This window comes from Heliangelus exortis, chromosome 3 (genome assembly GCF_036169615.1).
Source record: "Heliangelus exortis chromosome 3, bHelExo1.hap1, whole genome shotgun sequence".
Lineage (NCBI taxonomy): Eukaryota > Metazoa > Chordata > Aves > Apodiformes > Trochilidae > Heliangelus > Heliangelus exortis.
The window spans coordinates 4,697,150-4,723,519 of NC_092424.1; the positions used below are offsets into that span (position 1 = coordinate 4,697,150).

At 38.5% G+C, this 26,370-nt stretch overlaps 1 protein-coding gene across 9 annotated transcripts in view; it reads right to left on the reverse strand.

The window, feature by feature from the left end:
• SIPA1L2 (signal induced proliferation associated 1 like 2) overlaps positions 1–26,370 on the reverse strand; it is a 119,594-nt gene that overhangs the window by 66,869 nt on the left and 26,355 nt on the right. For all 9 annotated transcript variants that reach the window (XM_071738972.1, XM_071738977.1, XM_071738975.1 and 6 more), the window contains exon 3: positions 594–2,278. In XM_071738972.1, the coding sequence (XP_071595073.1) occupies positions 594–2,058 (1,465 nt within the window). In that variant the 5' untranslated portion in view covers positions 2,059–2,278. The remainder of the gene's footprint in view (positions 1–593; positions 2,279–26,370) is intronic.

Below are 26,370 nucleotides of genomic sequence, written 5' to 3' on the forward strand. Positions count from 1 at the left end.
TGGATATAAACATCTTCCCTTCCTCCTCCCCACTGAGAAAGTCTGATTCAGAGAAGTTCATTTACATCCTGATTTGAATGACCCCACACTTGGTGACCTTACACACAAGTTACAGAACTTTATACATAGCCCACTGGTTGCTGAATATCCCTCTGGGAGGCCAAGAGTAACATTTTAGTCAAGACTTTCAGGATCACTTGTAATACTTCTGTATTTCTATAGAGAAAGTTGATGCTAAGCACCTTATATCTCATATATGAGTGTTGCATTGAAAAAAATTACCTTTTCCATAGAAGAACTTGCCTCCTCCCCACTGAGAAAGTTTGATCCAGAGAAGTTCATTTACATCCTGATTTGCCTGACCCCACACTTGGTGACCTTACACAAGTCCTCTTATATACAACACAAGTTATACCACTTTATACATAACCCACTGGTTGCTGAATATCCCTCTGGGAGACCCAGTGTAACATTTTAGTCAAGACTTTCAGGATCACTTGTAATACTTCTGTCTTTCTATAGAGAAAGTTGCTGCTAAGCACCTTATATCTCATATATGAATATCTCACAACAGTTGCATTTAAAAAAATTACCTTTTCCATAGAAGAACTTGCGGTAATAATATGCTCCAAGATCAATGTGTTCAATGATGTAACGCTTCACTTTCTCTCTGTGGATGGACTGGTTTTCTCTGGGTACTTCCAGCACTGAAACACCAGCATTTGTGCAATGGGAACTCAGAGAGGACTCAAAAGAACAACTTTCACCTGAAGAAAAAGATGCTGAATTTGCCCTAGAAAGTGCAATCCTTCTATCTCCTTCCCCACCGGTTTCATTCCTGAAGTAAGGGCAGCTCAGTACTAAATCATTGCTCTTCCCATCACCCTCATCAGCATCCAAATTCTCTTTTGAATTGAGGTCCTCTTTGCTTCCTAGAGGAGATTCACAGTTTCCTGTCTGGCCCGCTGGCATCTGAGTTTGTGATGCAGCTGAAGCCCCAGTGGTTATATTTTTCCTTTTTCCTACATTTACTCTGGTTGCCATTGCTTCATTTATGTTAAACAAAACGCTCTGGACATCATAATGTGCAAAACATCTCTGACAGTTCCAAGAACGAACATTTCTGTCAAGCCTCTCATCCAGATCAGAGGAAAACTTAAAAGTTTCATGCTCGCTTTTAACTGTTCGTAATTTTCTAAAGAGAGAAGTTTCTACTGCTTCTGATTTTAGCCTCCTCTTGAAAGATTTCTCCCTTTCTCGACCGAGAAGTAGAGCACTATCCATATAATCCAAGCCAGAAATCCTGACAAACTCCCCCCTGGAAATCTGAGCAGCAGCATGGAGACTTGGAGAAACCGTGGGATCACAGTGGAAAAACTCAGAAAATCCAAACGGGGCGTGGGTTTTATGCTCAAAATTTTCCACTCGATACCCTCTGAGCATTGCAAAGAAGTTTTCTCCAGACAAGCCTTGTCTATCAATGGAAGAGGTGCTGCCATATTCTCTGTGAAGAGCTGCTCCAGTATTTGGGTTCACAGCATTCTGGTCCAAGACATCTTCAGCATCAATATCACTTATGGTCACATCACTGTTGCTTCTTTGCCTTATGGGGTGAAGTCCCCTTTGAGGGGAATGAACGAAAAGCTCTCCAATGGAGTATTTTCCCTCTGTAAATTCCAATTCTAACTCTTCTTGCTGTCCATCACTTTGGTCGTTTTGTCCATTTGGAAGTACTGAGGTGACACTTTCATAGCCAGCTGGAGGTCTGTTTTCCCAAGCAGCTTTACTCAGCTCTTTGGAGCAATCCTTTTTAGGAGGCCATTCGGACACCCTTGCTCGAACACCCATTTTAGGCACAGCTGGGGTACCATTTGTTTGATTATTTTCAGTTTTGCTCGGTGCATTTGAAGAGACAGGGGGCCCCATGTTACCATTCAAGGCTTTAAGTTTTCTTGCAAAATAATCATCAGATTGCATGCTTCTTGAAGACTCCCTGAACTTTGAGGAAGTTCTGCTAACTTTGTGCTTATCTTCTTGCAAAGACCTTTGATCACTCATGTCCAGTCAGAGGGAGGGGAACCACTACTATTGCATAAATATTCTATTATTTTTTTTAATTACATTGTCTTTTGTGGGCCAATAAACTTCCCAGAAGTGCAAGCAGAAACCTCAGTGTCCCATTTTTGTACAGCTTCTGTCAGGAGAGCAATCTTAAAACACTTCCTTCAGTTCAGATGCATTCAATTGAGTTTTAAGAATCCAGACAAATTTCTTGTATCTGTTCAAAAAAAAAAAAAGAAAAAGAGCCAGTGTATTAAAATGTTTATAATCAATAATGGTAAGATTCTAACGCTGCTTTTATATACACAAGACCCCATGAAACTGCAACTAATGAGACTCTGTATGATTTTCTATTTCTGCCACCTCAAGATCCAACACATCAATAATCCCACATTCCCATATGATGCCCACAGGATGCTCACAGAAAAATGTAAGTAAAATGTAAGTAAAAAATAGGACCTAAGAGAAAGAAAAGTGTTTTGTTCCATTTAAAAGACAAGTAATCTCTCCACTATGATTAATTTGGTGAATAAATGTATTTCACCTTTTCCCCCTCTCTCTCCAAATGGAGATTTATTTACATTCCTTTATTTGGAGTACAAACCACTATTTAGCTGTGTATAACAGTAACAGCTGGTTTGTTAACATTATCTTTCTCTGATTGGAATCAAACCTATACTGTTGACTCAGTTATTGTTCTAAAGGTCACATCTCCCATCTTCCTCAAATAAGAAAAGATAGCAGCCTTACTGTCTGGTTTTGGGTTCTTTCTTAAGTGTTGATTTCCTTACAAAATCAGAATTACTTAGATACAGAAATATTCTTCAATGGCTTTAATGGTTTTAAGAAAGACCATGACTCATGATGTGAAGGTTCATTTGCAGGCAGAGTCCACCCTTTAAACCACTGCATAAAATTAGACTGAACCAAGAGATGAGAGAGAATATTATGTACTTTATTTCCTTGAAGAAAAAGGCCAACATAGCAATGTTTTAAGATGCTGCAAATAAGCATAATATGCATTTACCAGAGTTGTTATTTTCTTTTAAAAAAAGATCAGATCAAATTAGTTTGCAATATAAATCCTTCCCTTATTTAAGTCAAGATATGAGGTGCTACGAGGAGCTCAGAAAGTGTTTTTTCCCTACATTTAATGCCATAAACATTCTTATTAAAAAAAAAATAAAATAAAATGTGAGGCAGGGAGCAAAGAAATGAATACATTAAAGCTTGACAGATTATTTTTTTCTGCTTATCAAAGACCAGCAAACTTAGGACTCTTCATCCCAAAGGAGTTAATAAACTCAGTTACAGTAGCATCATGATTGACATGGTTTGTATGTGCCTAGAAATAGGTAACAATAACACTGTCACATTGCAGTTTATTTTCACTACATACAAACACCTCAGAACTCATGTCCAATGCCCAGGGATGGCCACTGAAACAGTAACTTCCTTCCAGGAGTCCAAAGGATTGTTTAAACAAGGAGTGTTCAGGGAAACAGGATTTCCAAAGTAGTCTGGGTGATTTTTTAAACACTGACATGAAAATACAACACAAAAGGATATAAATGATAAACTCCTTTGGTTTGGAAGGCACCTTGAAGGTGACCTTGTTCCACCCCCTGCATGGGCAGGGACACTTCCCACCAGCCCAGGATGCTCCAAGCTCCATCCAACCCGGCCCGGAACACTTCAGGGATGAAATGTCCACAGGTTCTCTGGGCAACCTGTGCCAGGATCTCACCACTCTCACAGTCAAGAATTTCTTCCTAATATTTAACCTAAATCTATCCCCTTTCATCTTAAAACTGTTACCTCTCCTATCACTCCATGCCCATGTAAAAATTCCCTCCCCAGCTTTCCTGGAGCCCCTCCAGGTCCTGGCAGGTGCTGTAAGGTCTCCCTGGAGCCTTCTCCTCTCCAGGCTGAACAACCCCAACTCTCTCACCCTGTCCTCAGAGATGCTCCAGCCCTCTGACCATCCTCGTGGCCCTCCTCTGGACTCACTCCAAGAGCTCTGTGTCCTTCTGATGTTGGGAAGCCCAGAGCTGGAATTCCCACCTGGAATGGGGTCTGATGAGAGCAGAGCAGAGGGGGCAGAATCACCTCCCTCAGCATCCTGGCCACCTTTCTTCTGATGCAGCCCAGGACAGGACTGGCTCTCAGGTCAGTTCTTCATCCACCAATACCACAAAGTCATTCTTTGTAGGGCTGCTCTCAGATATGTCAATACACTGAGTATTTTAATAATGTTACAAATAATAATGTTATAAAGATGAAATACAAGAAAATGTCTTTGGTGTGCCCACTAGCATGCACAGCTCACAGCATTTTTATCATGCCTTAAGAGTGCTCTTTATACAACTGTAGAACTGAGAGAAATCTTATCTTACTACATAATTCTTATGTTTAACTTCTAATTGAAGATAAATTCAATTTTCTTCTTAGATTATGGTTCTCCCTGCCTTTTCCTACATAAAAACCACTCGCAGAGGTCATTAGTACTTACTTTTTTTAAACTAAAAACTACTTTTTTTATTAACTAAAAATTAATCTCTGACAAAATAGGAAAACACATACAAAGTCAGAAATGGCTGTCCTGCAAAAATTCAATTTTTTCCTTCCCTTGTGTTAACCCTTTTTCTGCCATAACCATTTTTGCAACAGTAATGAATTAGAGCAGGAGCATAATCCAGGTTGAAATTAAACTGGAAATGTGGTGGTGAGAGGCAGAAGGATAAAGCAACAAATTCACACTACCAGCCCACTTATTTTCAACCCAAACCCAGGGTGTGATCAACCACTTAGCCTCATAAACAGCTGTATATGTGGAAGGCAGAAGAGAACCTAAAGGCCACAGAAAGGCAAGACCTTCTTGATTTTATTTGGTGGTGGTGTTAGCTTAAATACTTGAAGAAGTTTGGCCTAAGTATTTTAGTCCAAAGGTACATTGCAAAAAGTATTTAAAACATAATTATTTTTCTTTGCAGAATAAAGCTGGTATGACAGAAGACCAAAGAAACACCTGTTTTGGAACGGTGATTTCACATTTTATAAGAAATATAAATATTTGGAGATGTGATGCAGTATATTTAAGGTATAGTAATAAATAGTCAAGGGGGGTTTCAATCTGAAGATGGCCAAATTGACAAAATCTGTTTTTAATATAAAAGACCACTCCTGTAAATTCCTTTTGCTCAGTGGAGCAGCATGTTTGGGTTGACAGCTGCCCCGTGCTGATGGAGAGCACTACATTCTCCTGTATTGATTCTTCTTTAAGGTTCTTTCTCTACAGTAAAAATTTAGCAACACAAACCTTCCCTTGTAGATATTGATCCTATTTATGATAAACTGCCTTGGTTTGCTGAATTTGATAAACTCTTCCTTCCACAAAGCATGCTGTCCATCTGATCACGAGTACCCTTCTCTTCAGACCTGCACAGTCTGTTTGGTCCAGTTCTTCATTTCCCTCTCTTTTCTTCTCATTCCAGCATTTAAGAATAGAATCCCTGGCAGATATGGTCATAAAAGAAAAGCTGGATGCTTACCCTGCTGTTGTGCTCCTGCCAACCCTTCCCACTAAGGCTGCTGGATGCTATGCAAATAACTCAAGTTCCTTCCACCCAGCTACAAAGACTTCCTTCTGAGCTCAATACAGCAGCTGGTTTGTTAGCCACAGTTACAGTTCTTTAACATGGAATGATTCCAAGTTTCCTGGGGACCTGGATCCATGCCCACAAACCTTCCTGTGCCAGCAGCAGGGCAATGAATAAGAAGTGCAGTGTTGGGCTACCCTGTCAAAAAAGGAGGCTGTTTGGTAAGGCTGCCTCGTGTCAGCCTGGATGGGAATGAATTATTTAAGAAGTCTTTCGGTGATCATTTTGTTGAGCAAGACTTTGGAAAGCTGCCCCTGTTATTATGTAATGTTATCACCCTAAAAAGAATGCATAATTTGGATGAAGGCATTTATCTCTTCTATTGAGCCCGATGACAATTCTATAAAACCAGGACTCTCAAGCTCTGCTCATCTTAAAAAAAAAAAAAAAAAAAAAAAAAAAAAAGGGAAGTGCAATTTGATAAAAAAGGAGTAGAAGCAGGAGCACTATGCCAAAAACTGAAGATCAGGCATTTAATTTGTATTCAGTTGACTCTACACAGCATTTTCGGTGTGCTCAGAGCCTGGTTAGTTGCTACTAACACAGATATAGTGGGGTTGAAGTGTTCTGTGTTTTGCCAGTACAGCAGAGTAGTGGTTAAAAAATGGCTACTTCATGAGAATCCCAAGTTTCCAAAAAAATGCTGCACTTTCTAGTGCAATGAAAAAGAAGAGTGCAAAAAGAAATCAACATGGTTCATAATTTGCCTGTGTTTTCACAAGTTCTGGACCAGATCACCCACTGAACAAATCTGTCACAAGGTGTCATGTTCTAGGAAACTAGGAAAAAAGTAGGTAATTTTTGAAAAAGAGGAGAATCAAATGAAAAAAAATTATAAGGCAAGTTCAACCTTGTTTAATTTTCTTTATTTTTAAAAACAGACTACATTAGCAAATGTTTTTAAATTTACATATATTATGTATTTCTATTAACAGCACTTACTTCCTAATGATCATAACTCTGCAATTTGAACCAAAATGCTAAGCAATGCTTAGTTTTCAAGCCATGCTACTTATTTAAATGTCCAAGCCAGAAAATTCTGGTCACACTGAGCTGTGATATCATATCATGTGACAGTTGATAATGATGTCACACAGGAGAAATATTCCTGCAGACAGGAGTAAGGAAAAGTGAGTTCTTCATGCACTCGTTTTCATGCAAATGTCTTTAGAAAAACATGACACTTAAGGATAATTGTCTTTAAATAGAACATTTCTTTCAAAGTTTTTCATGAACCACTGTAAATATTAAAGGATAACTCCAACTATAATTGAACCCCTTATTCAGATTGCAGCTGTGGAAAAGGGATTGGAAATAATACAATGAACAAATCATGAGCACTGCTCATGAAAAAAAAAATCTCAAATTATTATACATCACATTTCCAATTAAAGCTATAACTGCAACCATATAAATGGTTACCTCTCATCTGCATGTTTCAGATCCTTGATTAATATGCAGACATAGACAAGAGGCAGGAGAAGGATGGGAAGCCCCTCATTTGCCTAATGGAAATACATCTGAGCTGCTGTGTGGTGAGCATTTGTTGCACCCTTCCTTAGCTGTGCTGTATTTCTTCACTTTTCTAGTCTTTGCCTGAGGGAGAAACTCAAGAGCAGAACCTGAAAGGAACCCTTTGTTGAAAGGACACAGTTACAGAAATGTACCCACAGAACAACCCAAGAGCAATCACACCAGAGCTGAGCTGGGGCTTGGCGGGAAGGAGCTACAAGAGTGGGAGCAACCTGCAGGGTTCTCAGTGCTGCTGTGATACCATCATGTTTCTCATCAAAACAGTGGAACTGCACCAGTTTGGGACTGGTGCAAGATTTTGATTGGAAAAAAATAAAATAAAAGAAAGTTCATTTGTCTAATGAAGAAAATGGACAGAGAGCAACATGTAACTTTAGATCAAGGGATCTTTAGAACAGGACTTTGAATCCCACAGCTGTTCAGGACTGTTCAATGAAAGGTGTTTTATTTTTTTAAGAGAGACCCTCAATCTTCACTGCTCTCCTCTAGCCAGAGTTTGAGAAGAATCTCATAGAATCATAGAATCATAGAATTGGCTGGGTTGGAAGCGACCTCAGAGATCATCAAGTCCAACCCTTGATCCACTCCCCCTGTGGTTCCCAGCCCATGGCACTGAGTGCCACATCCAGGCTCTTTTTAAGTATCTCCAGCTCATCATCATCTACAGGAATAATTGTGTAAGATTTAACACTAAAACAAACCTCTCAAAAATACTGGACACTTTGTCTTCTAGTCAAGATCCCCCACCTGTCACTTAGCTTTTCAGAAGGAAGTAGTATAATCAATCACACCTTCCATCCATTAATCTCACTACTATTACTTTGAATTTTTTCTACTACAGCCATTTATTAAAAAGACCCCAAAAACCAGATACAACACACACCCTTTCATTGGTGTAACATGTACCAAAGAATACTCAAAGTTCCAGCAGCTTCTCTTTAATGTGTCGCCTATTATTTTCCCTGATATTTGCATTCTATTTTAATTCATGCTGTTTTATTAAAAACCACTGTTCAAGTTTTTCCTGAAAACTAAACTCACTCTCAGTGAACATCAATGTTTTATATAAAGCTGTTACTGACAATAAAATTACTGTCACAGATTTTTAATCAGTTGGCAATAACCTTCTGTTAGTAAAAACCCTACTTAAATAAATTTGTGACTCAGTGTTTGAGCACTGTATTTCCTTAGAATATTAATACCAATATTCTATTGTTCCATTAGCACAAGTTTTGACACTGAGATGCATTAAGGCTAATTCCATTTCCAGAACAAACTGGATATCCTCCTATTCTTACAGCTCTATTATAAACAGCTCAATTGTGCAGCCTCTCTGGAGTTTTACTACAAAACTGGAACTGAAGTTACATCTTTTTCAGGTTGAGTCACATAAAGTAGCAGAGTGAATTCCCAATTATGTTGAAATCAATAGCAAAACTACCACTGGCACGCTCCAAGAATCTTTCATTTTCACTCTTCCAATCCATTCCAGCTATTTTTAACTGAAGTTCTGGAACCCAACAAAATACACTGAAGCCTACAATGTAATGGAATTAATGAGGGAAAACAAAGAGATCTGAATAATATGAATTTCTTAGGCCAAGGATTTTTTCCAGGGGGGGGCTGAAAAAACATCTGTAAGCACTGACCTCTTATTAATCATAAAAGCAAATTAAAAAAAAAACAAAACAAAAAACAAACTCAAAATCAACCACCAAAGTAGCAAACTCCTCATAGGTTTTTGTTAATCAATATAATTTCTGTCAGACTGAGTCTTTTACTAATTGGAAATAGAAGCTATAGATTATCAGCCAAGTTCTTGTACCAGCAAAACTTTTAAATGAACAGAATCCCAAGTGTCTTTGTTTTCTTTCCTTCTTACCATTCATGGATCTTGGTGTCAAAGAGCAGGATAACAAAAAAAAGAACCCTACTTACTCAGCATTAAACAACCTGGTTTGTACAGGAAAACTAAATTATCATCCAGAACATAATTTACATGCATGCAAATTATCTCTTCAGGACAGAAGGCAGTATGAAGACTGAATAATTCTAAGACATTTCCCTACCTCAAAGCATTTAGATGCACCTTATCTCTGTGCCTAAACATTTCATACTAATTACAATTTCCCATCCTTAAAATACTGATAATACAGACTTTTCCTTCCTGATTGAATTTTAAGAATGAAGAGTCAGCAGCATACAATGACACAGGTATTTCAGAAACAAGATTGATACAAATACCTGTCACCAGATAAACACAAGTAAATTTTTGTAATATTTTACATATTAAGTACAGTTCAAGAGCTCACAAAGTAGGTTATAAAACCCCTGTTTGCATGCCATGTGCTTTTCCCCAGCTAATAGAACCTATCAGTAAAAGAGTTCAGAATAGAGAAAATGTAGAGAAATCATCTTTACTCTTCCAGGAAAAAACTGTTACAATACTGAAACATTGCATTGAATCAAGCTCCACCCAAAAACAACAGAAAATAGTTTTCAGTGTTCTTCCCAAGCAAGCTGGACAGCGTTGGAATGCTCAGTAAAAAACAGCACTGCCCACAGGCTTAAAAACTGTCAGATGTCCACTCATTCTTGAGTGACCCCTCTTCCTTCAATGCATTCTCTCCAATTTAAATCTCATCATCCCTAAGGCAGGGACAACTTTTTTGCCCTTTCCCATCAGAATCTTCCTATCATGACCCCACTGTAGAGTATCTGAACACTCTGATTGTCCAGTTGGTAAATAACAAGTGTACCAAGTCATAGAATCACAGAACTGGCTGGGTTGGAAGGGACCCCAGAGATCATCAAGTCCAACCCTTGATCCACTCCCGCTGCAGTTCCCAGCCCATGGCACTGAGTGCCACATCCAGGCTCTTTTGAAATATCTCCAGGGATGGAGAATCCACCCCTTCCCTGGGCAGCCCATTCCAATGGCTGAGCACCCTCTCCAGAAAGAAATTCTTTCTAATGTCCAACCTAAACCTCCCCTGGCACAACTTGAGACCTCTTGTGCCCTCTTGTCTTGCTGAGAGTTGCCTGGGAAAAGAGACCAACCCCCCCCTGGCTCCAACCTCCTTTCAGGGAGTTGGAGAGAGTGATGAGGTCTCCCCTGAGCCTCCTCTTCTCCAGCCTCAACACCCCCAGCTCCCTCAGCCCTTCCTCACAGGACTTGTGCTGGATCCCTTCACAACCTCCTTGCTCTTCTCTGGACCTGCTCCAGCACCTCAATCTCCTTCCTGAGCTGAGGGGCCCAGAACTGGACACAGTACTCAAGGTGTGGCCTCCCCAGGGCTGAGCACAGGGGCAGAATCCCTTCCCTGGACCTGCTGGCCACGCTGTTCCTGAGCCAGCCCAGGATGCCATTGGCCTTCTTGGCCACCTGGGCACACTGCTGGCTCATGGTCACCTTCCTGGCAATCCAGACTCCCAGCTCCCTCTCTGTCTGGCTGCTCTCAGCCACTCTGTGCCCAGCCTGGAGCTCCCCATGGGGTTGTTGTGGCCAAAGTGCAGGACCCGGCACTTGGAGTGCAGGACCCAGAATCCTTCTTCCTACAGGCAAAGATACAGACAGGACTTGTGCACCACATTCACATCCTTCAAACAGAAGGAAAAGAACCACCATGTACTGACTAAAGAACCATTTGCATAACCCAAAAGGGAAGTCAGTGGTTGCTACATAACCTGTTGCATGAAAAGGAGCACCAGTACCAGCAGAAACAAAGAGCAGCTCAACAATTTAGAAGAAATAATCAAAGTATATGCAATCCTTCTAAAACAGTGAAAAGAACATCATCTGCCCTCTCCCAGAATTACTCTTATCTGAAATGATCTTTGCTGTCATATTTCTAGCTCAGTGCACAAAATGGTTCTCAGAAATTCTAATTCAAAAGCTCAAGAGCAGACAGGAAAAAAATCCTCCAAACCTCACGTAACATTAAGAAATGTCCTGCCTGATGTCATAAAAGAAAAACCTAACAGTGTAAAAAATGCTGACTTCACAATAAACAACAAATTGCATCAGGTGGAATGATGATACAAAAACATTAGAAGTACTTAAATTACAATTATTTATACACAAAAAAGCCAATCTCCAGAGATTTAAAACTTGGAGAACAAAAAGTGATTTCTAATAGAAAAATCTATTTTCACACAATTTTAACATGTTAGCACTGTATTTTTTAAAGACAGTATCTCAAGTATTGTGGGGATTTGTGCATAAGGCTGTTTATATATACTGCATATAATTGCTTTCAATTATTAAGAAAACATTATGAATATTGCAATTGGAGCCTCCTGGGGTATCTTCAGGAATGGTTTCTAGTGAAAGGTCAATAAGGAAGGAGAAATGTGATAAAGTTTTGACTTATTTCACATTCAGAGATAGAAATTTGGTACCAGTTCAGATGCTGCACTGGAGCTGAGCAAGGAATGAAGTCATGGAAGAGGAGAAACTGTTCAGTAAGGAGAGAAGAAGATTGCAAGCTTTGAGACTTCAGAGTAAGCACAAAAATTCATAAAAGGCAATTTCACTTTTTATAGGCTCAAAATAAAGCCTTTTCATCCACTCAGGAAAAAGCTAAAACAATAAATCCATTAAACAGCTGAAGCTGCCTATTTCATGAAGCAGATTTCAGATTCTGACCAAGACTCAGAAGAGCTTTTAAAATGTACAGAACCATTTTTAAGCAGAAAGTTCTTTTCTGTGCTTTTATTATAAATCTGTCAGTAAAATGCTGCAGGAGCAGATATTGACTCTGCCATGCTCACTTTGGAGAGGTCAAAATGTTTGTATTGTCCTAAGCATGTACTTGGATTCCATGGAATGAACTCACAAACCTGCACACACTGTGGCAACCTCCAGAGACCACCAAATTCCTCCAAACAGCAAAACACTCATCACTAGAACAATTCTTCTGCTATTTCCACCTGAAATACCCTCTTCAAGGCATGCTCTACATACTCATACAACAATTTCTGTATCTATTAGGCTCATACAAAACTGATTATTCCAGCTTCTTTTATGGGAAAATATTAATCCCCAAAAAACCCCACTATTTTGGTGATGCTCTAGAGAATTCCTATGGAAAGGCCTTAAAACTGTGACAGCAAAGGGTCATCCTCCAACTCCTTCACTGCCACATCACCAGGTAAATGGCAAATGCTCCATAGAGCTGCTTAACAGATATGCAGCAGCATCAAGTAATTCCTCCAACACTCCAGGGTTTCCAGAGAAAATGCTGAAAAAGCTGATTCCCTTTTTCTGCTATTGCATGGCTCTGACATTTCCAAACACACACAGGTGAGCCTGGACCATCTGCCACTGAGCATCAACACCTGGAGCAAAAAAAGCTCCTCTGGGAGAGCCAGCCTGCAGGGCCAGTTGTTCTCCAGCTTCCTTTTGCTATCACTTAGTTCTTACCAAGTATCTACACTAATGAACCCAGGGTTTCCCCAAATTTTTCACCAACTTAATATTATGGGGCAGTTTTTGGAATCTGCAGTTTCAGATGCCAGCAAGAAACTTTTCATCCACTTTTGGATCACTTCAGAGCTCTTCAAGATCATCCCACATCATTCCATGCACCTCAAGAGCTTTAAAAGTTATTTTCTGAAAGCAGATGTTTCACTTTTTTCCTCTCCTCTGAATCAAAAGAACAGAAAATCCACATAGAAATAAAACGCACTGAAATCTATGGTGACCATAATACCCCTAATGCACACAATCTTCTTAGACAAAACCAATTTTATTCTTAATTTTACACTGGAGATTTGGAAAGCAGATTTTGTAAGAGTATGTATTAGTAAGGCATGCAAACTTTTAAATATAATAGTAGTAATAAATATAATTAAAACATAATAGTAAGGTATAAAAATTTTAGTGCTATCTATAAAATTAAATATAATTATAACTTCCCTCTCATCTTTCTCTTCAATTACTCTGAACCTTGTTTTATAGTCTTATATTGGACTAAGTAGAGATTTTATAGTCTTGTGTATATATATATATTATATATATATATAGGTAGAGATTTTTATTATCTTGTAGACTATGATATCTAGGAAGCACAAAAAATTTTTTTAAAAAAATGTAAAAACCAAAAAAATTTCTTCCTAGAGAATAAAAAGCTCTCCAAAACTGCAGACTACATTCCTGGTCAATAGTTAGGATTTTACATGAAGCAAGTTTTTGGTTTTTTCCCTGCTAAGCTACAGAACTGTGTTATAATAAAAAACTTAGGCAGTGATGTGGGCCAAAACAGAGGGGTGCAAACTTGGAAAGAAATCAAAAGAAAGCAAAAATAAAAAGGCTACTTGCACTTCAGAAGCCTTGATTACATTTGCAGCCACAGAAATTTAAATTAGCAAAATGCAGCAGACTGCTCTAAAAACGGGGAACTGCTAAAACTGTTTTAAGGAACTTTGTCATTCCTCTTGGAAGAAGGTAGCATAGTTTTGGACTCCTTTTTCCTATTTTCTTACTCAGGAATCTGCTCATCTTATGTAAAATGCCAAGGAAAAAAAACCCCAGCAGTGGGAAGGTCTTTAGAATTGCTGTTTCAGCATCTATCACTCTTTCATCACATCCTTAAGTAGGCTGACCACATTTCTCTGGGAAGATTTCATTATGCAAATGCCTATTTACAGAATAAACAGCAAACAGACCCTTTTTTTTTTCCATTCTAAGGATTTTTCAACCTTCTGGAAAGTGCTGCTGTGCTCCCTGCACACACCAGGAATTCTTTGTCTCTTATGACACAGCTCACATTTATATTTATTCCAGTGTTTTCCTTCTAATCCAGGAGTCTGTCAGTCTCCCATTTTTTTCATACATGTTGAGGAAACTTTGTGCTTCTTCCTCTTTTCACCATTTCCACACACAAGGAACTGAGTATTCACCAATTCATTTAGAATTCCTGCTTCCCAATCCATGTCTGTGCCATGCAAGGAGCACAAGCCAGATAATTTCCATGTGTTAGGACCATGACACCTTTAGGTCTGGAATGGTCACAGGCACTGGGTGTCCATCCATTTATTCAGAATTTAATCAGGCCAAGAAGGTAAATTAAGATGCCAGGCAAAGTTAGGATGGTAGTGGTTGTCAACCATTTATTTAATTTGCAGGCAATTACAGAGATGGAAAAAGGCAGTAGCTTTGCAAATCATCAGCCAAAAGCTTCCACAAGTCCACACTATCTTCTGTTTTCTACTCACACCAATTCATTTCTGCTCCCTGATGCCTAAAACCATTCTGTCAATCTCAGCATTAATCTGACTTCTTGCTCGAAATCATCTCTTATCAAGAAGTGATCTATCTGGTCCTGGCAAGTTCAGCCCCCATCCTGAAACCAAAGCAACATCCTCCTTAACTGACTCCCCCCAAACCCATTTCCTCTTTTTTTTTTTTTTTTTCTAAATATTATTTTTCTTGTCTTTTCTCAGGGTGGTAGACCTTGGAAAAGTTCAGCTTTCCAACACAGAATTTCCACTCAGCTGACTTGAAAAGGATGTCTCTCTGTTTTAGACTTCTTAGCTAGAAATTGTCACTTCAGATTCTATTCCATTCTGCATTTTCAGCAGTAATTTCCTCCCTGAATGCTTCATCCTCTTTGATGTCACTACTGTTTCATTGCTGCTGCTTTCTTTACTCCAATATTTTTTCCTTCTTCCTAATATCTTCCTAAATTATCATTCATCAGTTCTTTCTCTTCTACCAATTTACATCTTTGGGATATCCAAGGCAGTCAGATACTTTACAACATTTCTAGCATCCCTTACTCTACTTTCTTTTATCCTTTATTCCAGGAGAGTAAGGAAGCTATGGGACTTTTTTTAAATGTCCACTATGCTGTGTGGTTATTGAAATGTTTCTGTTCCTTTCAGTAAGAATGCTCTGGACCTAAGCTCAATAGTTAATACCATGTGTTACAACTAAGTGCTAATCCATCCATCTCCTGTTAGAACCAAGACAAAACAAATATGTAAACTTCCACATGTCCTTCAAGCCAGCAAATGATCTACTTCAAGTAATAGCCTAGAGAGAATTTCAGGGAGCTGTCAGCAACCCTCCTTCATTTACAAACTGACAAAAAAAGTGAGAAAATGAGTAAACACAAACAAGACCTTAAATATCACAAATGACACATTTTTAGTATAGATAAATGAATGGAACATTAATATGGAAAAGAGAATGTACAGTAGCTTTGTGCTACTACATAATACATTTTTAGCTACAATTATTTTTTTAAAATCTATTTTACTGTTCAGCTAGTATTTCTAAAAGAAATAGTCACAAATCTATAGTCAAACTTCTCAGGTAAAACACTGACCTGTCCCCAGTTGTCCCCTCCCCCCATTTCAGATGAAAGCACCTCTCTTATTTGAACCAATCCAGCTACCAACTGCATGCAGGAGGTGACCTTGTATGCAGGAACCCCTCAAAACAGTATTTTAGAAAACAGTAGTTCTTTATTCTGTGTTTTCCCTAGGAATATAATTTCCTCAGAAGTCTGTGAAGCAGCTCACACCATGGTTGCCATAAGCCCACATGCTTGGTCAAACATAAGTGTCAGCTCATCTGGAGGTAAGGAAGTTTCTCCCCACTAAGTTAACTTTTTAAAAATAAATCAGTCATTTAATATTGTCCTAAAGCATTTTCAGAACTTTCTAGTTTGACAATAGCAATTAAAATCTGAAAAAAAAACACCCCAAAACAACAAACCCAAACATCTTAATGCAAGTTACTTTCATATTTGAGAGTCAAACAGGGTATACCTTGAATGAGCATACATTGAATTCCTTATTTTTTACTAAATTTTAGTTAAGCTGATTCTAAAGCAGGAATCAGCAACAACATTTGTAACTAAGCTAGAAAAATGCACGTGATTAAACAAACTCACAATAATGGCATGAAATTTACTGATCCCCAATTGTCCTGCACACACAATGCCTCTACTTTCGAATGGGGCAGAATTCAATACACCAGGAGAACTACTGTGTGCAGAAAAAAAGTTGGGCAAAAGTACTATAGTAGCATATTGTGCTTAAGCTAAACAAGACAGGCATTATTTCCATTGAACTCTATGGAACCCCAGTGCCAGTATGAAGTGACTGAGGGAAGGGTGCACATTAACATAAAAATTCTGAGTCGACTGGAGAAAAGCTGCTTTGTGGAAAGCTGTAGAACTGAAGCACAAAACCAGAAAAAACCACCCAGAGCAGCTATACAGCACAACATAATAAATATCTTTCTACCCCGAGATACTCTCAGAAGGAACTGAATTTGAGTTTGGTTTTGGGTGGTGGCATTTGTGCTTGGTTTGCTGTTGTTTAGGGAAGGGACTGTGGGGTTTTTGGGGCGAGGGGGTTGGTTTTTTGTTTATTGAAAAGTTATTTTATTTTTTGAAAAATGAGTACATTCTGTCCAATATCCCTCTGGTTTTCTAAGCAACATCCATAACTATGTATTCCTGCTGTGTTGCAATATTATTAAAGAGTCCAGTAAGAAGTAAGTCCTCAATTCTCTGTTTAACACAGGGAAGGAAATTAAATCCTGTTGCAACAAGTCTACAGAATGAAACCTCAGCAATCAACACCCAGTGAAATACCAAAACTACCAAGCAACTGCCTGCTTTGAGGCATGGGGGAAAAAAGGGTGCACTTGTCTACTTCATCCCCACCAAATACAGAAACACTTAGAAACTAAAACATTCACATAATAGGAAAAAAAAATAATATATATATATAATTTATTTCCAATTCTAGCTATCATCAACATGTAATAACTGTAGACCAGGCAATGAAGTAGGTACCAAGTCTGGACACTGGACATGTAGACAGTGCTGGAAACATTTGCTCCCAGAGAAGGAATGAATAACACTTGACAGAATGCATATGTGGTCAAGTGAAACTTTTTTCAAAAACATGAATCAGTATCAAACCCAGATGTTTTTTGATTAATAAGTAGTTTTCATAACGTCTGAATAAAAAAAAAGGTGGTGTGTACATGATGGATTAAATTAAGATTCAGTGATAGGCTGCAAAGATCAGAATCTCTACAGACATTTCTATCTTTCTTTTGGAAGGAAGCACAAGAACCACGAGAGTTCAAATAAAACCAACAACCCACACCCCTCATACAGACTTCAGGAGGTCTGGGATCCTTCCATGCTATGAAACAAGGTCACTTTACAGCACCCTAATTTAAACATAAAGAGAGAAACATCAGCTTACATTGTGCTCTCTTTCTGCCAGCTAAAGAAAATACAAATATAAAAACTATTTACAAGTTTTAGCATGTCCAACATCATTGGGCAGTTGGCTGGCCTAAGCACTTAAGAGAAAAGCACCATGTAAAAGGGAGAGAGCAACAAGTGGTAACACTTGAACAAAAATAAGAGGGGTTGCTGTCTGTATGCAAAAAGCTGACACTTAGAAGTCAGGAAGAGCAATAAAAAAAATAATCTGTCTGTTAGAAAACGTTAAGTTTTAACACTCCAGGCATAGAGCTGGGAGAAGGAAGGAAAAAGAAGACGACAAAAGTAAATTAATTATAAAGACAACTGCTGAAGAAAGCAATTAAATTAAGCACTAGCAATTAATTCTAAGTGAAATTACAATTCCCTAACCAGTGTTTCTCTACCTCTAAGTCTATACCACATCCAAAAGAACAACTTTGCAGCCCTTCTACACACAGCCTGAGCAAGACTGGATCAATTGATCACTGCAGTCAGGAGGTATCTGAACATCTCTGCTGAAAATGCACACCAGAGATCAATGTGTGCACCAGCAGGGCCAGGAGCTCATGTTGGGCTCAGTTCTCTTCTCTTTAGCAGCCATGTGGATTATATGCACAAAACCTTGTGGCTGGATCTGTCAGTTTAAAAGAAAAGACAAGGGAAAGTACTGCATTAGTAGGTGAAACATAGAGAAGAAAAGAGTAGGAGAAAGCTCCAAAAAAGGGAGGATGAGGACAATGAGGGGCACATGGTATGAGGGATTGATTTTTTTTCTGGCAAAAAAACCAAAAATAAAGTCATTTAAGTTAAGATTTATTCATATTTCACTCCAAAGAAAAAAACCAAACAACCACAACTAATTTAAAATCAACCAGATGAGTGAAGCATTAATACTACATTATGCACTTCAGTAAGGTATCCACAGAGAGAAAACACATGAAGTTTTACCAGGATAGAAGTCTTATTTTACCCCAGTACTCCAAGATACCATAATTTCTTTTAGTAATCTACACACAAGTCTAAACCTCAAGAAACCATAAACAAAAAACCTTTCATCCAAAGAATCTGTTTGATTATGCTTCTGGAAGATCCTTCTGAAATAGTTATCTTTATTCCTTCTCATTTTTAAATTAACTTTCAAATCTTAATCTCCTTGAACTACAAGGATGATTTTATATTTTAAAATTTTATTTTAAAATTTTACTTTAAAATTTTACTTTAAAATTTTACTTTAAAATTTTACTTTAAAATTTTACTTTAAAATTTTACTTTAAAATTTTACTTTAAAATTTTACTTTAAAATTTTACTTTAAAATTTTACTTTAAAATTTTACTAACAAAATACATCTCTGCAAAATGTTATTAAACCTACCTGGCATCACAACTCACTAAGTTTTCATTTTTGGCTCTGCAGACCTGCACCTGTTCCACTGGCAACTGCCATGGATCTGGTTTCAGATTGTTTTTTAGTTTACTTTTGTTAAACCAGGAAACCTGAAGCTTCCAGCAATGAAATAATTATTTTAGTGCATAGCTCCAGAAGCCATACACACAGCATCTCAGAGTAAATCACACACACCCAGCACGATGGAGAATTCCACTGAGTTTCCTGTGTAAGGTTAATAGCAAAAAATACAAATGCACCAGAAATATCAGCACAGGGGTTCAAGAAAACACAATGTTAACTACAACATCATTTCAATATGCAGCCTGTCAATTTTTAGCTTTTCACAGTTTTTTCTTTATCCAGACACTGCTAAGCTTAAAAAAAAAAAAAAAAAAAAAAAAAAAAAAAAAAAAAAGGGGGGGGGGGCGAAGTTTCCAGTTTCCATCAACATACACCATTTAATTTTAACTTCTACATTTTAATTTAACTTCTACAAGTTTTTAATTTAACTTCTTAAATTTAACTTCTACAATTTAATTTTAACTTAATTTTAACTAATACATCAACATAATTTTAACTTCTTAGCTCCATCATTTCCTCACCTTGATACAAAACATTACCCCCAACAACTCATTATTATAATGTGGTACCAATCCTGTCACAGGTAAGTTTTCTTCCTAACTCACCCAGGAACAACTCTCAATAATTTAAAATCTATCCTGCCTGCATATACTAACACCAGACCAAGCAAAGCAAAGTATTTCAAACAAAACAAAGTATTTCAAAAGAAAGCTGTTCAAACTCTATCAAACACAACTTAAAAAAGACCCAAGGTTACCATCCTAAATCTAAAAGTACCATGGATGCTGGCTGCCCTGCAGAGCAAGGCACACACATCACCCACACTCTTCCTCCTCCTCCTCCTCCTCAGACAAATTGGCTCCCAATTGCCAAATGCAACCTTAAAATTAGCATATGTAAAGCAAAGGGGTAGGAATATTGCATCAGTTTATCTATTCCTTTAAAATTCTTTTGAATGAAACCTGCAGCTCACTCTGACCTTCAAAATTCTAAAAAAAAAAAAAAAGCTTGCCAAGGAGAACACAACAGGCAAACACTCAGAAATCTACTGACAGGTTTGTTCCAAATTTTAAACCATTAAAGAAGAAAGTACTTCTAAATGTTTGCTGTTTAAAACATAAATAAATACTGCTTTGAAGACAGATGAAAACACTTGGAGGGAAAAATCCAAGTCACATTCTGGGTTCTGTACATGGTATGAGAGGAGCATTCATCACTAAGAGGAATTAAGCAAATATCTGTGCAAGGTGCTATGGAGCCAACTGAAAAGAAAGGCAAAGTAGAAATAGTATTAATCTGTCAGTCACCCAAACATAATTAGCTGTTATCATCACTAACAAGAAGGAAGATCACTTTTTTTTCATCTCCAAGAGACAAAAGGAAGGATGTCACACACAGACAGCTGAACTCCCCCTTTCTTCTAAGGCACATGCTGTGTGTATATATATAAATATATAAATATAAATATATATATGCTTCATAAAAAGTACATGAAATGAAAGCACGTGTTCCTGCCCCTCTCAGCAATAACCACTTAAGAACATGTTTACAAATGTAGCTTATATTTTTGAAACAACTTTATTGCTACAGAAAGCTTTGATCCTCCACATTTGCTGACATGTAACCCTGCCCTTCCTGAAGCTGTCCAGGGCAGTTAATTTCACTGGTTTTAAAGATGACAGAGGAATCTCCAGACATTTCAATCCAAAAATCTTCCTGATTATTTATTTATTTATTATTCCTGAAGCTGTCCCTACAAATCTCTCCCCTTTGTAATAAGATGAAAGAGAAAAGATGAAGTGGAGCACCTGGGAAAATTTCCTATTCCTATTTCCCCCATTCCTCCCCCCTTCCCTGCCAGGCTGCCTTGCATGACAGAGTACAAACTCCATTCATAACAGGGAATTTGATGAGGCAGCAAAACAGGTTACCAGGCAAAACAACAAGAGTCAGATGGCAAGACAAAGGAAAAAAAAAAAAAAACCTGCCAAAAGTCTAACAGATAACTGTTAGACTTTATCTTGCTCATAGCAAATGAGTAACTGGTCTAGAGGACCAACAAATTTAGAGTACTACTGAGATTCCTATTTTTGAAAGTTGATGCTTCCCCAGCTCCTGCCCCCCTCCTCTTCCCCCCTCCATCTTTACAAACAGCCAGGGCTCAGAGTGTTCTTGCTTAATAAACAGAGCAGGTCAGCCTGCAAGAGATTATTTTAAGCTGTCTGCATTTTTTAGATAGGAGTGGATGTGACAGGCTACTCTAGAGAAGACCAAATATAAGAAGAGGTCATCTGTATCATATTATCAATATTTTAAGGCTAAAATTTACTAAAAAACAAAAGCTTCGACATTCCATAAAAGGGGTAAAAAATATTCCAGCCAGTATGACAAAATTTAAACCACCAATGGTTCTTTGAAACAATCCATTTTAACTCTGAAAAATGCTTCCAAAACCTCATCAAGTCTTTCCCTCCTAATGAACTGAGCCTGAAAATAGTTCTGGTCTATTAACCTGCTAACAAAGCTCAGTAACCAAGGAATAAGCAACCTGAGGATTTTCCCTACAGCTTGATGAAGAAAAGCTGCAAGTGACCTTGACTTCATTTTCCTAATTCATGGAATTTGCCAATATGTCTGTAATTTTTCTGCTTGGAACATACACATCCATTTCCCCCCTTTTGGAATACATTTTCTCAGAATCACTGAATAGCTGAGGTTGGAAGGGACTGCTGGAGATGCCCAACCCCCCCTCCTCAGCCTGGCTCAGACAGACTGGTTGCCCACAGCCACGTCCTGTCAGGGTTTTAACTCTCTTCAAGGATAAGAATCCACAACCCCTCCTGGAAGCCTGACCACCATCACTGTAGAAGCCTTTTATTGTGTTCAAGTGGAATTTCATGTATTTCAATTTATGGCCATTGCCTCTTGTCCTGTCACTGGGTAACACTGAGGAAGAGCCCAATTCCACCCTCTTCACACCCTCCCTGGATGTTTTTCTGCATTGATGAAATCCCCCTGAGCCTTCTCTAGAACAAATGGTCCCAGCTCAGTCATTCTTTCCTCATCTGACAGATGTTCTTGTCCCTTAACCTTCCTTGTGGTCTGCCCTGAATGCTCCCCAGTATGTCCATCTCTCTCTTGTACTGGGAAACCCAGAACTGGACACAGTATTCCAGGGATAGCCTCACCAGTGCTGAGGGGTAGGACCACAACCTGCTATCAACACCCTTCTTCAGACAGCCTAGAACAACATAACCCTTCTTGGTGACAAGGACATTTTGCTGTCTCATGCTCAACTTGCTGTCCATGCAAATCTCCAGGACATTTTCTGCAGTGCTGCTCTCCAGATGTTGACCTCCAGTAGGTCCAGGTTCATGGGGTTATTTCTCTCCAGCTGCAGGACCTGGAATTCTCTTCTGCTGAGATAGGGAGGTTCTCCTCTGCTCATTTCTGCAGCCTGTCAAGGTCCCTCTGGCTGGCAGCCCACACACCAGGGATGTCACACATTCCTCCCAGTTTTCATAGAATCATAGAATTGGCTGGGTTGGAAGGGACCTCAGAGCTCATCAAGTCCAACCCCTGATCCACTCCCGCTGCAGTTCCCAGCCCATGGCACTGCGTGCCACATCCAGGCTCTTTTTAAATGTCTCCAGGGATGAAGAATCCACCACCTCACCAGGCAGTCCATTCCATTGCCTGATCACCCTCTCCGTAAAAAAATTCTTTCTGATATCCAGCCTAAATCTCCCCTGGCACAACTTAAGACTGTGTCCTCTTGTCTTGTTGAAAGTCGTCTGGGAAAAGAGCCCAACCCCCCCCTGGCTCCAACCTCCTTTCAGGGAGTTGTAGAGTGCGACGAGGTCTCCCCTGAGCCTCCTCTTCTCCAGCCTGAACAGCCCCAGCTCCCTCAGCCTCTCTTCATAGGGCCTGTGCTTGAGTCCCTTCACCAGCCTGGTTGCCCTCCTTTGGACCTGTTCCCTTCCTGAACTGAGGGGAACTTTTGTACCATCACCAAACTTGCTGAGGGTGTGCACAGTCCCATCATCTGGGTCACTACTGGAGACATTAAGCAGCACTGAGCCCAGTACTGGCCCCTACCAGTAACTGGTAACCAGTGTCCCACTGGACCTTGTGCTGCTGATCACCACCCTCCAAACATGGAAAAAAAAAAAAGAGCTGGACACTGCCCAGTTACTCAAGCCTTCTCCCCTCATCCACCAAGCCAGCTATCTCATCAGAGAAGGCTGTCAGGTGGGTTAAGCAGGATTTTCCCTTTTTAAATCCATGCTCACTATTCTGGTCACATTCTTGTCCTTTGTGTATCTGGAAATCCTTCCAGGATTCCTTGCTCTGTCACCTTTGCAGGGACAGGCAGGGCAGTTGTCACAGCAATATTATTCCTTCTGTTACATCCCTTGCAAATTATGAAAGAAAATCAATGCACATCATTCCTGTATCAACACATTTAAGAGTAGCCATCTGTAATTATATTACAATTATTGCAATTATTATATTACAACTACTATTACTTTGAACTGTTGAAAGGGAAGTTAATTGCAAATTGTATTTTTCAGCATCTTCCAGATTTCTTTGAACAGCTCCTATGCCTCAGCTAACTACACAGCCAAAAAATAAAGCAAATGCAATACAGGAGTGGTTATCACACATACAAGACCAGATTGACCAGTGTTATGTTCCATTTCATGAATAATTAGCATTATTCAAATGCAGATATTGCTGACAACACACAATACAAAATATGTTACAATATTCTCTCAGTCTGATGAGTTAGTTCTGATGCAAACACAGTTTATATGAAAAGCAGGAAGATTTTCAGAGCTGTGCTCTTCACTGCTAGTAACACAGCAGAGCTTCATCAGCCTCAGTAACAAGAGTCAGTAATCTTATTTCATATTAGAGAACAGGCTATTTATTGACAAATGGAGTCTTAGATGAGAAGGGGAAAGAAACTATTAAGTTGATGTGAATAAAAGAAGCCACTTAAAACCTGATATGCAGCAATATGTAGCTATTGAGCATCCACCTATTTTAACTGCTGCAGAGCACAGAGGGGCTCAGGCAGCTGGAGAGAAAGCTCAATTTTGTTTTTTGCATCAAGCATAAACCATGCCAAAGCACTGGCAAGGAAGGGCAACTACTCACTCTCCCAAATTTATGATTCTTTGAATAGCTTGATAAACCTGTACAGAAACCAAAAGCAGTTACTTACTTCATACAAATCTCCAAATGCATGATATTTTTTTTTTTTAATCACTTAAGTCTACCAGAATTTTTGTTTTTATTCTGGAAACAATATATAGTTGGAAACACAAAGGTTGTACTAGTGTCATGAATATGAAAAAAGATAGAAAACTGCTACACTGGAAAAAAAACCCAAAGCCAACAAAATGCAATTGCATTTAGAGTAGTATAAAGTAAAAATTATCCTCAAGCCTTTGTTTGGAACACCTGGAATATTCTGGAAGGACAGTCCTGTCCTGTATCTTCAACAGGCATGGGTACTTCACAAGCAGCAGTTGATAGAAAACAAATGAACCATGTAAAATAAGTTTTGTTTAGAAAGTAGACATCCCTAATTAGCTTCAATAATGATCTTTTTCATTCTTCCTGTATGAAAGAACATAGAGTAGTGGAGTACTACTAGATGTAGTTATCATAGACATGTGGTGCTACAAAAGACTGGAAATAGAGTCTGGAATGATCACAATAAAAATATGATGTGTAACTTCTTTAATGTAATTCATCATCATATATAATTTATAAAAAAAATTTTATCTACTCTTATAGAGCCCAACATTTCCATTACAACAATAATCAGGAAAAAAGTTGTATGAGACTCAGAACATTTCTCTAACTAGGTAAAAAGCTATATAATTCCTTCTTTTTGTGGTTTGTGTAGAAGCAATGACTGCAGAAAAAATGACTGCTACAAAAATTAACAACCTAGCTAGAAGATTATCTAAAACTTCTGTGTCTGCTTTTAACATGATCTGATTTCACATGGATCATATATCCTCATATTATTAATCTAGAAAGAAGGGAGTTTAGAAGGGACTCAACTTCTCTCCCCCCTCTAAATCTGCTCATTCCATACAAAGAAGGAACATGACTACAGCACTTCTGATACTCACACTGAAAGGTAACTTCAGTGCTAACATGAAACTGAGAAAATTTTCAGAGCTTCCCTTAAACAAAAGTTTTCAGCATTTTACTTTCCTTTTTTTCTCCTACAGCAGCAGTAAAATAGTGAAATCCTGAGTAATACAAAGCATAGCTCTAAGTCCATAAACATTACTTCTTATGTAATTTTTGGTACACATCTCTGGTATATTTGACCTTAGACTGTCCCAGGAATGTTGAATGAGCCCCAGGACCTCCTGTGGCCCTTTACTTTCATTTTTCTTCTCTACAGAAGAAACCTCCCAGAGGCACTTGCAGCCTCTTGCTACTCTCTCTCTCACCTTGTAATATGACAAATACATATTGCTAATTTTGCAGCTATATTATTGCTTTCCTTTTAAGTTAGTTTGCTTCAGTTTCAAAAAGACTGGAAGTTTATCATCTGGACAACAACTAAATATAATTATGAAATTCTTACACATCACACCATTACACTTTAAGTATTTTCCACTGCTTATCATTACCAATATCATACTCCATTCTTCAAACAGAAGTAGCTACAGTATTTATTTACAGTCTCTGACAGTGACAAGATTACCAACTCCATCAACTGAAGAATTATTTATGTGGCAGATTTCTCTGTAGACTCCAGTATCCTTGGTGAACCAGTAAATTGAAAATGGAATGAAAGAACTGGATGAAGTTTTTCAAGTTTCTACTGAAATACTTCCCAAATACTTGTGTGTTGTCAAAAGTAAACAATTTATCTCTAAATCCCCCAAACCTGGTTTTATTCAGAAGTAAATATGCATGTGCACATGGAGAGGAAGGTGTTTACTCCCACAAAAATTATCTGTTTCTTCCCTGTGCTGCAGGGAGCCCATCATCAGATGATAGCTTGAGAGCTTGTGTTGAGGCAAACATTTCTAAGCCTGAGCCATCCACTGTAACTACAAAGCAATCCAGTTGGACTGGATCAAGGAGTTGGCAGAATTAGAAGCTATAGTAGAATTACTGCACCTCTTCATTCCTGTTGCAGAAAATATCAAAATGTCATGACTTCTGGCAACTGGAGGCTCAGGATTTTCTACAAGCAGCCTAATTAGCCCATAGAAGGATGCTCCTTTGGTGCCTTATGCTGGTGTCTATTTCTGGCTATATTAGCTCTTTCCTAAAGGAAGACAGAGCTAAGAATTCCCAAATCACCAGAATTATGATTTTATTTTTGCTTATCTAATGCATTGAGAATTGCAATCATGCTTCTGTA